The following is an 18,057-nucleotide window of genomic DNA, read 5'->3' as shown; positions in this document are numbered from 1 at the left end:
TGTTTTGATTTTTTTTATATAATTTTATAAATATTGTTTGAGTATTATATCACATTACATTAGGAGTTTGTCAGTTTTCGCTTTTACCAGGCATGAGCCCAATGGCCGGCAGCATGGGCGGGGGCGGCGTACACAGCGGAGTGCGCTAGAGGAGCGGCAGCGGCGTAGACGGCAGAGTGCGCCAAGGGAGCAGCAGCGGCGTAGACGGTGGAGTGAGCTAGGGGAGCGGCAGCAGCGTACACGGCGGAGTGTGCGACGGGGGCGGCGGCGTACACAGCGGGGCTGGTGCGCACGTCAACGCGGGACTGGTGGGAGACGGCAGCCGGAGCGATGGCGACCGGAGCAGCGACGGCGTGGGCGACCACGGGAGCGGCCACGGCGTGCGACACGATGGCGGGGCTGGACACTACGTCCACACGGGACTGGTGGGACACGGCGGAGGGAGCGTGTACGGCGATGGGCGCGCTGTAGGCGATGTGTCCGAGGGAGCGCTTGTGCAGGTAGTGTCCGTGACCGGCAAGGCCGAAGGCGGAGTGTCCCAACAGAGGAGCGGTGCGGGCACCGTGAACGGCCACGAGGGGAGCAGCGTGCACGGAGACGACAGCGGGGCTGGTGCGCACATCAACACGGGATTGATGGGAGACGGCGGAGGCGGGGGCGGCGACCACAGCAGGGGCCACGTACGAGTGGGCGACGGGGGCCACGACGGAGTGAGCGACGGGTGCGACAGCGATGGCCGCATGTGGCTCCAGGGCTTTAGCTTGCAGGTGGATGGCACGAGCGTTGATTACTTCGGCGGTATCCAGAGGCCTTCCATGAGGGTCCAACACCACGGCGGGGTGGTGCGGAGGCTGCGCCAACGGAACGTAAGAGGCACATGCCACTGCGGCAAGAGCGAAGAACACCACCAGCGATTGCATTGCGAACGTGGTCTGTGTTTGTCTGACAAACTAAGTAGATCACTTCAAACCGAGCACGGCCGACTGATACCTTGGACTCGCTAACAGTGGTTTTTATACAATCACTACGTAATTAAAAGGTTTTCAGCGAGTAATTGGGTGGTAGTATTAGAACAATGTCAAATGTGAATAAAATGTATGACCTCGTTACGTACATGGCGGTCATAACGAAAGAATTTCGTAGTCGTCATGTGTAGTGCGTAGTTATATTATTAACAATTATTTGTGTCTACGTGTGTGAAAATCTTAAATCAGTTAATTACTTAGATTACTTATTTAAATTAACTTAACTACATACGAATGAATATTTAAATTGTCACAAAATCGGTCTATTTTCCTGTTAAAATATTATTATTTTTATTTAATCGTCTTATAATTCAACATTCTTCAGTATCGAATTGTAAAATAATAAAGAATAGACATATAATGTTTTATTTTACTAACATACATTCAGTTTAAATATTATAGGTTAATTTGAGATAGATGAAAAAATATGTCTGAGGAAGAAGCAGATAATAAAATAATTATTAATTTTAATAAGATATCTTGAGTATGTACTATAAAAATTAGAAGCGAAATCTACTATAAAATAAAAGCTCCTTAAAAGCTCCACTTAAACATCTGTTTATTATTTTTGATCTTTAAATAAAAATAAATTTATGCATAAATTTTATATACAATTATGTATTGTTAAAATAATAAGTTCCACAAGTTCAACCTAAGTTAAAAAACTTAAAAACATCATTATAGATAGTGAAAGGACACAGCCAATTGTCATATGAAAGTAAACGGCCTTGTTTCTCGACGCTTTTATATACTGTAAAGTCATGAACTTTAATTTAAAAAGTGATAAATCTCGTGTTTCTTAACCAAATTAAAAAAAGGAGCGACATGTATTCGACACCAATTTTGAACAACAGTTGCAACTTATTATTCGAAATCAATGTTTACACATTATAATATGATTTGATTATTTCCTCAGTAGCAGGAAGAATATGTAACTAATCTAATAATTAATTTTGTTGAAATTTTATTCATAATACAAACTTTTGAATATTATGTATTTGTATGTCATAAACAAACTTTAATACACAAAATAAGATAAACTTTGAAAATAGTGAAGTCAGTATATAAGAAATTTCGCTTGAATTTTGATTTCCTCGTAAATATTTAATGAAAGGACTGAAAATTTAAAACTAAAAAAAATGATACTAAAATAAATAAGAAAAGCTAGCCAAAACTAGTTTTATATTTAAACATTTACAGTTTAAAATATGTACCTACTATAAATTTAGAAAAACGTTTATGATTTTTGTTATTTATACTTTATACGGTGTAACGAACAAATAATACAATATGTATTGCGTTTAAAACTTTATTTCCATCATAAAAAACCGGTCGTGTGTTCATAGATCATTAAATTACCAAGTGGTGTAAACAGATGGGTACACTGAATGGGCGGTGATCACTGGAGTGCCCACTTGTTCGGTGTAAACAGTCGGAGAAGACTTCACGACCACGTGTTGGGCGACGGGCGTCAGGTAAGCGGCGTGGGCGACACTCGGCACAGACTCCACCACTGTTGGTGCTACCACAGCTTGCGTCACTTGTTGGGAAACAACAGCCGGGTAGGATTTTACATCAACGCGTGACTGTTGAGACACAGCGCTTCCACCGACGTAATTAGTCGTCGCTGGGACAACGCTCACTGGAGCGGATATCACAGTAGGGACTGACTTGACTACGACAGGCGATGAAACGTAAGATTTCACAACTGCGGGTGTTGATTTAACATCTACGCGGGATTGGTGGGACACAGCAGCTGGCACGCTGTATACCGGTGACACAACAGAAACGGCAGGCTGAACTTCGGTGTAAACTGGCCCGGAGACCAGAGATGGAGATGACTTAAGAAGAACACTGTAGTTCGGTGCCGCTACGCACGCAGCAAATAAAGCACTTAACACCACCAACGATCTCATTGTGAACGAGGTCTGTGTATAAGTATTGAACAACTGTGAGAACAGTCACTGGACTAATTTCGATTGAGATGTCTCCTAATATTTATAGTAATATGCCAAAAGCATTAATTACAACTATTTAGGCACATCGGAAGCTAATGCTGACGTCCTTGATAGATGTTGTATTTTTAGTATTCTGCAAGCTTAATTAAAATTTTATATAGATTCGGAACTATTTATACAGCTTTATAAACAACAACACCAACAAATAAAGTGTGCGAAATTATTATTTACTTAGTTTTATTTAATATTCATAACATTAGTAAGATAATATGTAGAGTAAGTATGTAGACAGTAGAAAATATTATATCAATAAAAAGTACCTATTGTGTGTTTAGTTAGAGTTGACTAGTAGAGTATGTAACACAGCTTATGAATGGCATTGTATGTAATGCATGGGAATTTTTTTAATATCCTTACAGATTTTGAAATTTCAATAGCACGTTATCACTTATTAATCTGGCAGTTGCTAATAAGTGTACAAATTATTATGAAACGTAAGACAAATAAGCGCAAACATAAGTTTATGTTCAACAAATTTAATAATAAAAGTATCGCAATTAATGAAACTTTATGGCAATTAACGTTTAAATATTTGTACGGGATTATTGCGTAAAGCAATAAAGTCACGCTTGACTATTTTCACGGAGCAAGTAATATAAATAAAGAGTAAATTATAGCTTGTTGTATAATTATAAGAACACTTGACATTTATTTATTGCTAAGTATCTAGTTTTTTAAGGGCAGTGGTTCCGAATATCCGCCATTAAATATTCACCTGATAATAAAATTATTTGAAGGCTCTGGTGAATTAATCTATGCTTCTATACTAATAATATAAAGTGCAAGAGTTTGTTTGTATGAACGCTCTAATCTCAAGAACTACATACTCAACCGTTTTATAAAATTATTTCGTGGTACGATGCGTGCGTAATTCCTGAGAGCTGTAAGGCTATATTTGTATCAGAGGCAAAGCCAAAGCGGACCGCTAGTTTCTATAAACTAAAATTATACAAAATAATATTATGTAACTAATATATGGAAACCACAGGTAATAAAGCATACTTAATTATGTTAATATTGTACTAACTAAAATACCACATCGAGGAAAAATTATCCTTAAAGCCTAAATTCTTCCTGATACAGATATGAGATTTGTGCGTGTTTCTTATATGTACATAATTATTTATTTGTATGTAAATGTATGATACATTTACATACAAATAAGTCCAAACTAGCTTTTGCTCACAATAGAATAATCAATTTGCATTCTATTATAAAAAGCTAATAATCTAAACCGTTATTGAATCCACCTGGAGACACACAAAAAAAAATAATTTTAATCGGACCAACCATTTCAGAAGAGTCTTATAATTTATAAGACTCTTCTGAAATGGTTGGTCCGATTATTATAAACGATACCTAAATCTTTATTTTATTAAAACAGTTCTGTTACTGCATCCTCCCATAAATGACCCTGAAAGAACTTACCATGTACAATGTACTGTACATTATGTACATGTTATGTTCATTGTACATGTTTCGTTTCCGTATATCGATCAAGTTTTTATCAAGGATTTTATAAATTAATAATATCGTCACCAATGTCATTGTAAACCCCGGGGGTTTATCCGACCTTTCGAAAAATCAATTTTAACTTGATTTTAATACTATTATTATTTAATTATTATTTTAAGAACAGTGCCATCTGTTATATAGTCAACATACTTCGACGCTTGTTAAAATCATAATATTCGTTTTGTATAAACCCAGTACCAGTGTGCAAAAAAGTTTCTTTTTATTAACTCTAGATGTCACTATTCTCAAACATACTTATAAAATACCAAAGAGATATTCGATGTTCTTTTTATTATTTGCAGTGATTGGCATTATAATAACTGAGATGAGAAAACTGTACGATTTTCCTATACTATACATTCTTAGAAATATTTGAATAAATAATGAATGAAATACTCTTTATTGTACATACACAGAAATAAAGTTGGTTACATAGTTAAGATAGCTTATAATAGAGATGTACCAAAAACGACTTTATTGCTCGTGAGCGATTTCTTCCAAGCAACTCGACGTTTGATACTCATAATATTATGTGTGCTCGATATTCAGTATACATATAGATCAAAACTACTGAGAATTCAGAATACATAATTTTAATATATTTAAATTGATTACACTTTACAATCCAAATAGGATTACATGGAGAATTAGCAATTAAAACTGTAGCACTATTTTTTTATGTTAAATTCTCTCCCTCTCATCCCTCTATATTTATAAATTATTTTCTGTTTTTAGTTAGTTTGGCTTGCTATAAAAGTGCCTCAAACTGTAGGTATGTAATCGATACAAGAGATAATAAATTACAAGTTTCAATACAATTTACCATTGTTACATGTAAATTGTAAACGTTACGACTTCAACTCTGTCTCTACATTAAATCTAAATGATTTAAATTGTGTAGGAGTTCAACAAAAGACTTGATATGATATGTTAAATTTCTAGTCATTATCAAAAGTATTGGATAGTGCAGAAGCTGAATTATAAAATTCCCAACTCGGGCAAAGTTACAAGAGGTTTACAGAGTTTACAGAATTACAATTATGCATCATATATTATATTGATTTGGACAGTAACAGTAACACCTTATTTATCTATATTTCCCTTATGCGTGGGCCTCTTCCTCAGTCGATTTTCATCCATAAATCAAACGTGAATATTAATTATTATTTTCATTGCATTCCGTCAATAGTCAATTACGGCCATTGTTTTGTTTATATGCTCTTCTAGCTTTCGCCCACGACTTAGCTCGCATTGTTTCGCCAGAATAAATTAAATAGACATAAAATAGATATATGTATATTGTTATCCTTACGTAAACTATCTTTATGTTAAAGCGATGTGTACTCTACGATATGAAAGAAATTATCCAGACTGGTTATACAATCAAACTTCTATATAAAATCAATGATACATAATCTATATTTATGCTCTATTAATTGACTGCATTTATACATTTACACAGGAAATCTTCAAATTATGTTCCATAATTGGTATACTAAAAACTTCGTGATTAAATGACCGGTCCGGTTAAACCCGTCATTACAATCCAGGCCAGACCAGAATCCTTGACGGGAACCTTAGGGAAGCCCAGCGTTACGTGCGGCTCGCACAATCGACCAAAAGTAGGACATCGAATTAATCGGCACAGAGACAACTGAGAGTCGCATTGGTTTTCATTTTTTTGATATCGACTGGTTGTTTTTATTTAATGACACTTAGATCGTATCACAAATTAAATATATTTGTTTGTGTGTTTAGTTTTATGCAGAAAAATATATAAAAAGGACGCATTTTTAGACTATGGGTCTGATAAGAGCAATTAAGTAAAGGTTATATTTTATAAAAAGGTAAACGAATTTGAAAAAAACAATCTTTTAGTATCTTGTATTTCTAATTATGCACTATCGTTAAATCATATTTCTTGGTGGTATAATCGTTTAGATTGATTTCGTGCCCTTTCGAAATAAGCATAAATTTATAATTCTCTTAATAATATGTTATAAGAGCTACTCCGCGTCTTTCTTGTTCCACAAAAAATACTCGGCTGACCTCCGCAGCAAGTTGCAATAGGCGCAGTTCGGAAAACCCGAGGCTTAATTTGCAATAGTATTTTTCTAGTAAATTATTACTACAAATAACGAATTAATTGAATAGGCAAAAGGAAAAATATTCGTTATCAAAGATACCTACTTAGTAACTTTTTATGACTTCTTTATACTTCTTAAAGTAAATTCATGATACTGATTTCACAAAAAAAGTTATAACTCATTCAAAAAAATTCCTTCACTAAAGAGCTACATCATTGTTACATAATGCCGCTATCCAAAATCAACTCAACGCTCATCTTGTTTTTAATTAAGTAATGGTTAACTGAAAAAAGGAAAAGTATAGAAGAGTTGAACACTGCTTTACAATGGAGCCGTAAAAAACGTAAACTAACATGACCGCTGGATGCGGTCAGCGGTTACATAACTACGGCCGCGGCGTCAACGCTCTCAATCCTCGACGAACCAAAACAAATGAATATATCACATACTAAATAAGCAAAACCTTATATTTTGTATACTTCTATTATACAGTAAAGATATCAAATAAGCACAAACATCAGAATAGATGATATATTTTTTGTTAGTTTACACACAATTATATACTGACGCAGCTTTATTTTACGAAAAAAGTATTGTTTTATACATATTTATCTAAAAAATATTGCATCTAAGAGCCAGCATTTTGTATACCATGGTGCGTCTTATTAATTGAATAGGCCTCTTACATATTACTAATACCTCTTACATATTTGTTTACAAGTTCCAGCCGCCGTATGCATACATTCTGCATACATACCACATGATACATAAACTAATAACCTAATTAAGTGTACCAACTATCGACGCATTAACTGAGCTAGTCATCATTTCGAGCAGAAAGCATGGAATGAAATGATACCTAATAATACATAATTATGCGTTGCGTAACTTCATATATGGAAGAGCGAACTACGACTATTTCCTTTATTACTAGTGTATTTATTTTGTCGTAAAGTTTTAAAGCATGAAACATACTGTGTTTGTTTGATAAATAAATTAAATTTTGCTGAACGTAAAATTTTGTACAAAATATGTAGAGTATGCAAGAATTGGTTTCAAGTACATAATATTAAGTTATCAAAGAGAAGATGAGTGAAAAGTTTAAATGTTATTTGTGTTTATGATGTCGGTTTATATTCTATATTTTATCCAGATAAAAAAATATAGAGTTAAATGTTATTTTATCTATTTTAGCGTTATATGTATATTATTTTATATTTTAAAATTTCAGAAAATTGTTATTATTGTCCTGCATATGAACACCTACATATGACTGTACCACAATTTTGCAATGGCACCCAAAATGCGCATCACGCGCGACCTTGTGACGTCACACATTATTCATGTTTATTATTGAACAAGACCTAACTTATAACCATAAGTATTGTACAAGACTTGGTGTTAAGAGTCATGGATGGAATGGTTCAGCGAACTGTTGCGCAAGTAGCAGCGTCAGCGTGTATTGCGCCCGCGCAGGTCCGGTTTCTGTTGCACTGGAAAGCCCGTCTTGTGCAAGTCTTCTAGCGTGTAATGCCAAATAAATCCTGGTTATGACCCTATTTTTAACTTAAGTGGAACGCATGAGACTTATTCGTGTATGCTACAAAATGTTTTATTAATGCTGTAGGAATTACAGGGTGTCTCAAAAGAAAGTTTATATTTTGTGGATGAATAAAAAAAAAGTAAGCGGTGTATTGAAAAAATGTTTATTAAGTATTTAAGTGCATAATATGGGAATTTATTTCTTAAAAATAATATCGTCCAAATGCAGTCCATTGCGTTCACGGCACTCATTTAATCGAACACTAAAATTACAGTATTTATAACAGCTCGGCAGGTAGACACAGTGATGGCTGCCATTTCGTGCTGGATATTTTCTTTTAAATGCTCTAGAGAAGTTGGTTTGTTGGCATACACTTTAGATTTAAGATACCCCCACAAGAAATTATCAAGAATAGAAATTAGCGAGGAATTATTGGCCCTTACTTTTTCGAAGACGAAAGGGGGCGTGCAGTTACAGTAAATTCATGGCATTCTGGCTATAACCAGAGAACATGGTTGCAGCAAGACGGAGCTACATCACACACATCCAATATGTCTTTACCTCGAATTCATGAAATTTTTCCGGGAAAATTGATCTCTAGGAGAGGTGATATAAATTGGCCTCCACGCAGCCCTGATTTAACTCCCATGGACTTTTTCTTGTGGGGGTATCTTAAATCTAAAGTGTATGCCAAAAAACCAACTTCTCTAGAGCATTTAAAAGAAAATATCCAGACACGAAATGGCAGCCATCACTGTGTCTACCTGCCGAGCTGTCATAAATAATTTTAGTGTTCGATTAAATGAGTGCCGTGAACGCAATGGACTGCATTTGGACGATATTATTTTTAAGAAATAAATTCCCATATTATGCACTTTAATAATTAATAAACATTTTTTCAATACACCGCTTACTTTTTTTTTTATTCATCCACAAAATATAAACTTTCTTTTGAGACACCTTGTATTTCAAAATCTATGATGATTTGGTACACTACCACATTGTTGTCATATAAATAAGTGATTGAATTTATATTATGAAGCATTATGAAGAAAATTGAGCAGATTTAATATAAATATGTTTATTAAATTTATCATGTACAGGGAAGAGAAGAAGCGAAAGAATATCATGTATCTATTATATAAAATTTTCATCTTATTGTATTTCATATTATTGTATTGTATATTCTTCATCTTATTTGTACTACATTATTTGTTTACAAACGTTAGCAATGAGTCAGTGCTACGTCTATACTAGTTTATCACGAATAGATATTCTAATTAGGCGCACGCGTTGAACTCTTTTCTTAGCAAATACTTAAATTGTGTCGTGAACATATCGATTAAACTAAATAAAAAAACTGTATGTTTGACATAGATATCAATTAAATTTGTTTGAATTAATCAAAACTTAATGGGTTGAATAAAAAGATTGGATAATATGGCTGTTTTATTATAAGAAAAATATATTTTTTTCTTTTATCAACGTGCAATCGTATTCGTTTACCAAAATGTTATGAACAATTTAAATAACGAAATTTTAAATAAATAAGACGAACGAGACAGGAATCGGAAGAACCTATGGCTTAATACCAGTTCAATGTTTTGAGTCGTAATAATGTAGATATGAATTCGTCATGGGGTATTTCGATTTTTTTTTTGAGATAAAATGGATGGACTAATTCTAGAAACATATTATATTATTACACATTCCCATCATAATTATTTACATAACACCTACCTATCATGTTTTTGTTATTATTTGACATCGCTCTAACTATAGAGAACCTTAGAAGAAAGATTAAGTAATCAATAATGTGTAACGCATATTATATATTCTATACAATATGTAAATTCACCTACATATCTTTTATATATTCTATCCATAGTATAATAATAATAGTTTAAAAAACTAAAAAACACGCTTTTTATAGAAAACCGAACTAAAAAATAGAAAATTTTATCAAATTAGTGTATTGTCATCGGTCCTCAATAAATCTACAAAGTTTGAACGAAATCTGGCCGTTTAAAGTGGGTCAAAATCGCGCCCAAAGAAGTCGGTTACAAACATACAAACATACAGGTGAAGCTAATATAAAGCGTGTAATAAAAAAGGAATTGTCATATAGAGAGAAAGTAGGCCAAGATAATTATAACCAATTAGGGTGGTACATAAAGCAACAGCTACTCAATGTATTAGATAACAATATGCTAACATTTTAGGTCTATGTTTTTAAATTTTTTAACCGACTTCAAAAAAAAAGGAGAAGGTTATCAATTCGGCCGGTATATATATATTTTTTTTTTTATGTATGTACACCGATTACTCCGAGGTTTCTGAACCGATTTACGTGATTCTTTTTTTGTTCGATGCGGGATGGTGTAGAATTGGTCCCATAAAAATTTTATTCGGATAGACCCAGTAGTTTTTATTTTATGAGCATTTTTGTCTGTAGGTATTTGTAAATTTTGCAAGTGCAAGTTTGAAGTCGGTTGTTTTTAACGCAGTTATCACTTGTATATGCTATCTGCTTTATTGCATACCTTCTATGTTTATACTACGTCTCTTACGTATCTACTATATATTTGGTTAATGTTATGTTATAACTTTTAACTAAGTATTAATTAACTAAGTATTTAATGTGAATATATTAGAATTAAAACGCGTTTGACACAGAGTGTCATGCTAGTCTCATGTTTATAAATTTTAATTCAATTTTGTGAATGAAGAGTGAGTGACGGAAATCATTACACATTAGAAGATGAATCTGGCACTTTACGTTTACCTACTCATTAGCTACCTACGAACTGAGCAATCTTTGTTGAATAATCATTTGAAAATCAAAGTTAACTTATTATAATAAATTTAATGACCTGTGAAGAGCATCGATATCACATAATTGAAGACGATTTCAATTGTCAATTGTATTTTGTTGATCTCTTCAAATATCTAAAGAATGTGTAAAATAAAGAGATTTATAAAGATTCCCATAAAGTGGTATTAGTTAGATTTTTATACTGTTATTGTTTCTACTCGTATACATATAAAGACTCATTGTCCCCATTGATGTGCTTTTATTCAAAGTAAGATGATTATAGAAGGTTCAGACAAAATAAATTTTATTTTGATCAATATAATTGAACAAATTTCCGTCGTGAAAACTGATATACAAAAAAAAATTTTAACTATTTAAATCGAAAGAATTATAACTCTTCAAGTACCCAAAATGCAACACAGGAACACCTAGTCAATGCAATTTCTTGCATTATTATAATACCTATGTCCCTTTTTTTGGGATTTTTTACCACTTTAACATCTTCGAAGAAAACTTTTCCATCAAAATATGTATTCAAATTGACATCCGCTAACCTCACCTTTGTGGATATCCCTATTGCTTAACGTCTAGTCGGAACTCATGAATGAAGCAAAGGGTTGATCAATGACAACTACGTCAAGCCCCGTACCACGATGCTCCTATTGGGGTTAACGATACTCGATTGTCGAATTTAAAGTCGCAATTTGCAAAGATCAAGTCATATTTGGGCAGCAATTTATGTGTTGTGGTACAGGCCTGAGTCGATCATCTTACAAAATCGGAGCGCGTGCATCTTTGCGTTGGTCGAAGTATAAAGCGTTGTGGTGGTAGATAAAGCAGTCATTCGAACGCAAACTAAGCAACAGTGAAGGAGTGAAAACGAAGTAAAAATTAATATAAGTGTAATAATATAAAGTGATACAAAATAATAAAATGTAAGTTACAGTGTTTGTGTATAATTAAAATTAAAAATAATAGTATAAAGATGTGTTCGCTGATTAAATTAAAATGAAATTATTTGTCTAATATTATTATCAAATAATAAATAATTATTGTACACATGAAAATAAAAATAAAAACAGAAATAACAAAAAATCAAAATAAAAAAGATCGACTAAGTACCAAAGTGTTAAAAGACGTGTGAGAGCGATATCAACTTTGTTTTCTTTTTTATTAAACGCAAAAAATGCATATAAGCTAAATATAAAATTCGGTAGAAAAATTAAAATTTACGGATTTAAGCAATGCGCTTTCACTTTCTTAAAGACCATAACGTTGCAAGTTACAATAGCAGGATGTGTTTGTTCGATGTACATAAGATAGAAAACTTTAGATAAACTGTAGATCTTTGAAAGCAGTTCTCATAATTAACATATTATTATGCTTTCTTACTCTTCTAATGATTCAACAGTGGTAATGTTTACAAGTATTAAATAATAGTTTAAGAAATATACTGCAAGGGATTACGTAAAGAATACGGAACCGCACTTTAAATTACATCACAACGATTACGAGAAATTTTAACGCATTGGCAGAGATTGGGACGTGCTACTTTTACCAATGAAGTGTGTACCGGTTTTCGTTGACATTGACACAATTTGAGCTTTCTTTCATAATACCAACATATTAGGTAGCCGTAGCTCTTGTGAAGTTTTAAATTTAAACAAACCTAACGACACATACATCAAAAACGTGTTTAAAAGCCTATCTAACAAAGTTGTGAGCATTTTATTATATCTATTACCTGGTGTGTTAGAGCACACGAGAGAGTGCTTTCGCAGAGCAACGCTTGTCTGTACAATCGTAACGGAGCATTGACGCTATGGAAGCTTATATAATCATTGTCCGCGAAAGTAAAAGTGATTCTCCACCTACCAGTTTCGTCATCGTATTTACTTCACATGTATTATGTTTCGTAGCAATTTTTTAATCTTAATATTATTATTTTTTTTCAGACAATGCGGTGGTTTAGTATATGTTGCGTCCTGCTATTTGCTATAGCTAGCACATCAGCTGATTGGTCATGGAATGACGAAAAGTCGGATAAAGCTATAGAAAATGAGCCTAAATCATCAGATTTGTTGGAAGGTGAAGAGATGACTCAAGCAGAAGACAAAAAATCGAATAACGATGGATCCGTGCTCGACGATATTGTCGATGAACTCGTAAATAGCAAGCAAGGAAGAAGTTTGGGTGGTTTCGATGACGTCTATAGCGATCCTACTATAAAGGAAGCGTTAGATGCAGGAGACGACAGCGAAGCAAGAAACTTAATCAAAGGAAGACTTTGCACTCTGGGACTCATACAAGTAAGAAATCAGTTTTCAAATTTGTATTAATAAATCAATAATCAATAGTCGCATAAAATTCCTAATATATTTCGTTTTACAGTGTGAAGATGACGATTCACAAGAGAAACGCACTTACTTATCTCCAGATCAACTGATATACGCCCAACCCGTAGATATTAAACCTATTGGAAAACCAGTGGCTTCTATTCCAATTCGTGGACCCCCTAGAGCTTATGGACCAGCAAAACCAATGCCATATAGACCTTATCCTCAGAAGGTTCCACCTAAGAGGCAAGGGTATCCAGGAAACCGTCCCGGTTTTTCCGAAAAATATGGAACTGCCAGTAATAGTTTCCAATTTTCTCAAAACGGTGGCTCTTACGGTCAAGATTTTAACTATGTCACTAAACCTCCAAGCTATGGAAATGAAGGACCCTACTCGTTCGAAAATCCTAAGCCAATCTACAATAAAATACCCTCCACACAACAATCAAATACAAAGACTGAAGCTGTAGTTCAACAACATGTTCATCATCACTACGTTCACGATGACTCAAGCAAGGATCCTAAAGTAATTATAAAACCAGTAGCTATACCAGTAGGATCAGTTGGTCACCTTGCGTCGCAGATCCATAATCAAGAATCAAGTGATATTATAACATCTTCAGGAGCTGATTTCAGTGGATTTAATAATGGTGGATTTAAACCGATGACTGGTGGTTTTGTTCAAAGTAAACCAGTATACGAAAGCGAGACCATTTATGGTTCTCAGTTTGGGCAAAATAACTTCAACAAAGGAAGCTCCAATATTGTGAGTCAAGGTCTCCCGAACCAGTATACCGAATCTGCATTTGATGATCAAAAATATGGAAATTCTTTAGGCTCATATGCTTCTCAAAACAACCAGTTTTATAAGAAAGAACTTAACGTTGGTTCCAGTAATAATGTATATAACCAAGGTCCGGCAACATTTGGTCAAAATAATCAATATCAAGAAAATTATCATGCCGGTAAAGCTCAAGGCTTTGAATGTGTCTGTGTAAATTATGATCAATGTCCTAGTCAAGAAATTATTGGTCGCAGAGATGATTTATACTTACCTATTGATCCCCGTAACAAGGGCAGTGAAATATTAGCTGAAGAATCAGACAACACCAATTCAACAAGTGAAGTGTCGTCAACAACGACTAGCCAAAACGTTACTGAGGTCAAGAGTGTCACTAAACGCGAAGCCAAGTCTGATAAAAATGAAACACCAGCCAAAGAAATAGAGCCGGTAAGCGTTTACAAATTTTATAATTTATCAGTATAAATAATTAATCAATCTCTAAATCCTGTAAACATTCTCCACCTTTTCCTATAACCATACATTACATGAGGTGAAAACTGGGGTAACAATCATTTGACTATTATAATTCATTCAAAAAACAATACACTAAAATAGACACTGACCCATAACAATATTTTCAAAAGAATATTTTTTATTCAAATCATTGTTACTGCAGCGCCTCCTTGGACTCGCTGGCTATGGCGGAAATGGTGGTAATAACAACAAACAAGTGCAGCCCACGTTTGGGGTCTCCTTTGGGTTGCCTCAGCCTTCTCACAGTTATCCTGTCAATCCTTTTAATCCAAATCCTTTACAAAACCCTTACGGACCTGCTCTAAATTCAGGTGGCATAAACCTTGGTTTACTCTCCGTTAATCCATTGTTAGCTGTACAAGTGACAAAGAACGATTACGGGGAGAAAATAGTAAAACCTTTTGTCAACTTGCACGTAACACCAAATGAACATGTCGTCAATAAACTCGGACATTTGTTTCATGAAAAAAAATTATATCTATTAAACAAACATGAACATTATCACCATTACAATAATCCGCATTATAACCACAATGTTCATAATCCCTACCCTCAACCACCATATCAGTTCCCACCGCACTACAACCCACATTATAGTCAGCCTCCTGTATATTCACCTCATTATTCTCACTATCCTAATCACTATGGGATAAATTCTTATAATTCGTTAAGAACCCCTTCCTCTCATGATGATTATTACGATGATGATAATGTTAATAATTACGACAATGACTACAATGAAGGCGATCATTACGGCCATGCACGGTCTGGTAATGTAAGCCAAAACATAGATAAAAATAATTATGCCAATCGTTTTGCCTATTCCCGATCCCTAAATATTCCAAATAACTCTCACGGGGCAAGCCGGGGAGAACAAGCAGTCCGATTTCCTGAAAGTCGGAAAAGAAGAGACGTAAAGATGGAAAATGATAAGCCTGAATTTATACAAGAGGTAAAAACCTCCATATAAAAATTTAAAGTATTTAACAGTCCTTGGTGATTAAAATAAAGTCTCACGATGTATAATATAATGTCGATTATGGAAGAAGTGTTTTAAACTTTACATTATTTTACTTATAGCGCCAAGGATACTTCGGCCACAATCAAATTCAACAATGTGGTCAAAATCAAGTTTGCTGCCGCCGGCCTCTTCGTCCCCAAGCTTCAAATCGTGGCCAATGTGGAATTCGACACTCCCAGGGAATTAATGGCAGAATCAAAACACCCGCATATGTAGATGGAGATAGTGAATTTGGAGAATATCCATGGCAAGCGGCTATCCTCAAAAAAGATCCTAAAGAATCAGTTTACGTTTGCGGTGGTACCTTGATTGATGGTCTTCACATCATGACTGCTGCTCATTGCATTAAATCGTAAGTATTAGTTTAATATCCATTTACCTTTACGAGTTATTATGAAAATAAAATATATTTTTAAAATTGCACATCGGTACACTGTCAATTAATTTTTATTTTTTATTTATTATAGATACAAAGGATTCGATCTACGAGTGCGCCTTGGTGAATGGGACGTTAACCACGACGTAGAATTCTATCCTTATATCGAAAGGGACGTGATTTCTGTTCACGTGCATCCTCAATACTACGCCGGTACTTTAGACAACGACTTAGCAATCTTAAAATTAGATCACCCAGTTGAATGGACTAAGTTCCCTCATATTAGCCCAGCATGTCTGCCAGACAAATACACAGACTTCTCAGGACAACGCTGCTGGACCACCGGATGGGGTAAAGATGCTTTTGGCTCAAATGGAAAGTACCAGAACATTCTTAAAGAGGTCGACGTGCCTGTCCTCCCTCACGGTCTGTGCCAACAGCAATTAAGACAAACACGGTTAGGATACAATTATGAGTTGAACCCCGGTTTTGTCTGCGCGGGAGGTGAAGAAGGCAAAGACGCTTGCAAAGGTGATGGTGGTGGTCCCCTTGTCTGTGAACGAGGAGGCACATGGCAGTTGGTGGGAGTAGTATCTTGGGGTATTGGTTGCGGCCAACCAGGTGTGCCAGGAGTATACGTCAAAGTTGCACACTATTTAGACTGGATCTCACAGATCACTGGAAAGTTTTCTCATTATTAGGTCATAATCGAAGTAAGACTTTTTGATATTTAAGTATATGAATATTTAAAAGAAGGTCGTTATTTATTTAAGAATGTTAATTTATTATTTTTCTTTGAACGGTAATGTTCAGAGGTTTAAGTAAATGCTTGTGCAGTTTATTGTAATACATATTTGAATAAAAAATTTTAAACATATCACATTATTTTTCTTATTTTTCTGCAACATATTATATATACATATATGTAGTTACTTACACTTTATATTTTTTTAATTTAATTTGTTTACATCTCTTCTAATCTGTTTTACACAAACAAACATTTTCTCAATAATATTTGCAAATGCAAGAGACATACAATATTCTTTATCGCTAATCTTTCAGAGAAAACATTGTTTTAACCCTTTGAGTCCCTATTATTAATAAATATTATAATATTTTAATAGATGTAGGTAATTTGAAAAGTTGGAGAGTAGGAGGATGGTAGGAGACATCATAATGGCTTAGGTTTGATTTTTATGTATAAAATAGTTTATATCGAAAAGGCTATTTAGGATTATACACCTTTAAATTTTCTCAAGAACATTTTTCATGTAAATGATGCTTTTCAAACTGTGTTTTCAAATAGATAGGGAGGCGAGGTAGCTAAATGACGTAATTCAACGGCGTCGTCGAGACTTATCAAAACCGAAAGAGAAAATAATTTCGAAAAGAAAAGCTTCTATGGTAAAAACCATTTTAGCGGTGGGTTTGGCGTGTACGGATTTTCAAAAATGTAAAAAAAACAGTTACTTGGGCAAAAAGAGTCCTTTTGAAATACTCGAGCGCGTCAGATTTTCATAGGGGAGGTTTATCTCGGTATCCTGAAAGCATATTTTCTTAATCTGACAAAAATGTTGGTGGGTTCTCTTAATCTGACCGAAAAAGGTTTGTGGGTTTCTTTTTTTTAATCATCGTTATTTCATATCAATTTTTCTTAACTCCCTCAGTTTTCGAGATATACACAAAAAACCGGGAGTTTGACTTTTTACGATGCTTCAAGTAAAAAAAGTTTTAACTTTGGACAAAAATGAAAAGAGACCTTTTTTTGTAAAATAAAATTACCTTTTTTGTTTATTTAAACTTTTTTTTTGGAAAAAGTAAAGTTCGCGACTTATATGCTGCAACGTGTTTTTCGGAAGATGAAATGGCTCCTCCAGACTTCCGGTCATGCGGAAACCGGCAGATTTTGTATTTTTAGTAAGTTTTAGATTATATTCTTCAAAATAAAAATAAAAACAATCGCGCTCGAGAATGCCGGATTAACGTTTTTTTTTTACAAGTTC

The 18,057-nt window shown here is 34.3% G+C and overlaps 3 protein-coding genes across 4 annotated transcripts; 1 reads left to right on the top strand and 2 right to left on the bottom strand.

Moving 5' to 3' along the window:
- On the bottom strand, positions 1-1,377 carry LOC123694262 (cuticle protein 16.5-like). Its single transcript, XM_045639654.1, has one exon. It carries the CDS (start codon positions 918-920, stop codon positions 84-86), a length of 837 nt encoding a protein of 278 aa, XP_045495610.1. The 5' UTR covers positions 921-1,377; the 3' UTR covers positions 1-83.
- A 975-nt stretch (positions 1,378-2,352) lies between these two features.
- Positions 2,353-2,978, bottom strand: LOC123694261 (signaling mucin HKR1-like). The gene has a single exon (XM_045639653.1). It carries the CDS (start codon positions 2,939-2,941, stop codon positions 2,381-2,383), a length of 561 nt encoding a protein of 186 aa, XP_045495609.1. The 5' UTR covers positions 2,942-2,978; the 3' UTR covers positions 2,353-2,380.
- Positions 2,979-11,807: 8,829 nt separating this feature from the next.
- On the top strand, positions 11,808-16,931 carry LOC123694260. Of its 2 annotated transcripts, XM_045639651.1 has the most exons (6): positions 11,808-11,938; positions 12,959-13,312; positions 13,395-14,570; positions 14,800-15,609; positions 15,738-16,030; positions 16,146-16,931. In XM_045639651.1, the coding sequence occupies exons 2-6, from the start codon at positions 12,962-12,964 to the stop codon at positions 16,753-16,755; spliced, it is 3,240 nt and encodes a 1,079-aa protein (XP_045495607.1). In that variant the 5' UTR covers positions 11,808-11,938; positions 12,959-12,961; the 3' UTR covers positions 16,756-16,931. The 2 variants fall into 2 exon arrangements, with proteins under 2 accessions (XP_045495607.1, XP_045495608.1); XM_045639652.1 differs by lacking the exon at positions 14,800-15,609 and having other exon boundaries at positions 11,809-11,938.
- Positions 16,932-18,057: the final 1,126 nt, after the last annotated feature.

The sequence above is a fragment of the Colias croceus genome, chromosome 9 (genome assembly GCF_905220415.1).
Source record: "Colias croceus chromosome 9, ilColCroc2.1".
Lineage (NCBI taxonomy): Eukaryota > Metazoa > Arthropoda > Insecta > Lepidoptera > Pieridae > Colias > Colias croceus.
This window is presented reverse-complemented; position numbering and strand designations above follow the sequence as displayed.

What these genes read in the sequence shown, in the direction of transcription:
- LOC123694261 (XM_045639653.1), bottom strand. Translation starts at nt 2,941, where the DNA reads ATGAGATCGTTGGTGGTGTTAAGTGCTTTATTTGCTGCGTGCGTAGCG.
- LOC123694262 (XM_045639654.1), bottom strand. Translation starts at nt 920, where the DNA reads ATGCAATCGCTGGTGGTGTTCTTCGCTCTTGCCGCAGTGGCATGTGCC.
- LOC123694260 (XM_045639651.1), top strand. Translation starts at nt 12,962, where the DNA reads ATGCGGTGGTTTAGTATATGTTGCGTCCTGCTATTTGCTATAGCTAGC. An exon ending in AGCCTGAATTTATACAAGAG is followed by an intron (nt 15,610 to 15,737) that starts GTAAAAACCTCC and finishes TTTTACTTATAG; the next exon opens with CGCCAAGGATACTTCGGCCA. An exon ending in GCTGCTCATTGCATTAAATC is followed by an intron (nt 16,031 to 16,145) that starts GTAAGTATTAGT and finishes TATTTATTATAG; the next exon opens with ATACAAAGGATTCGATCTAC.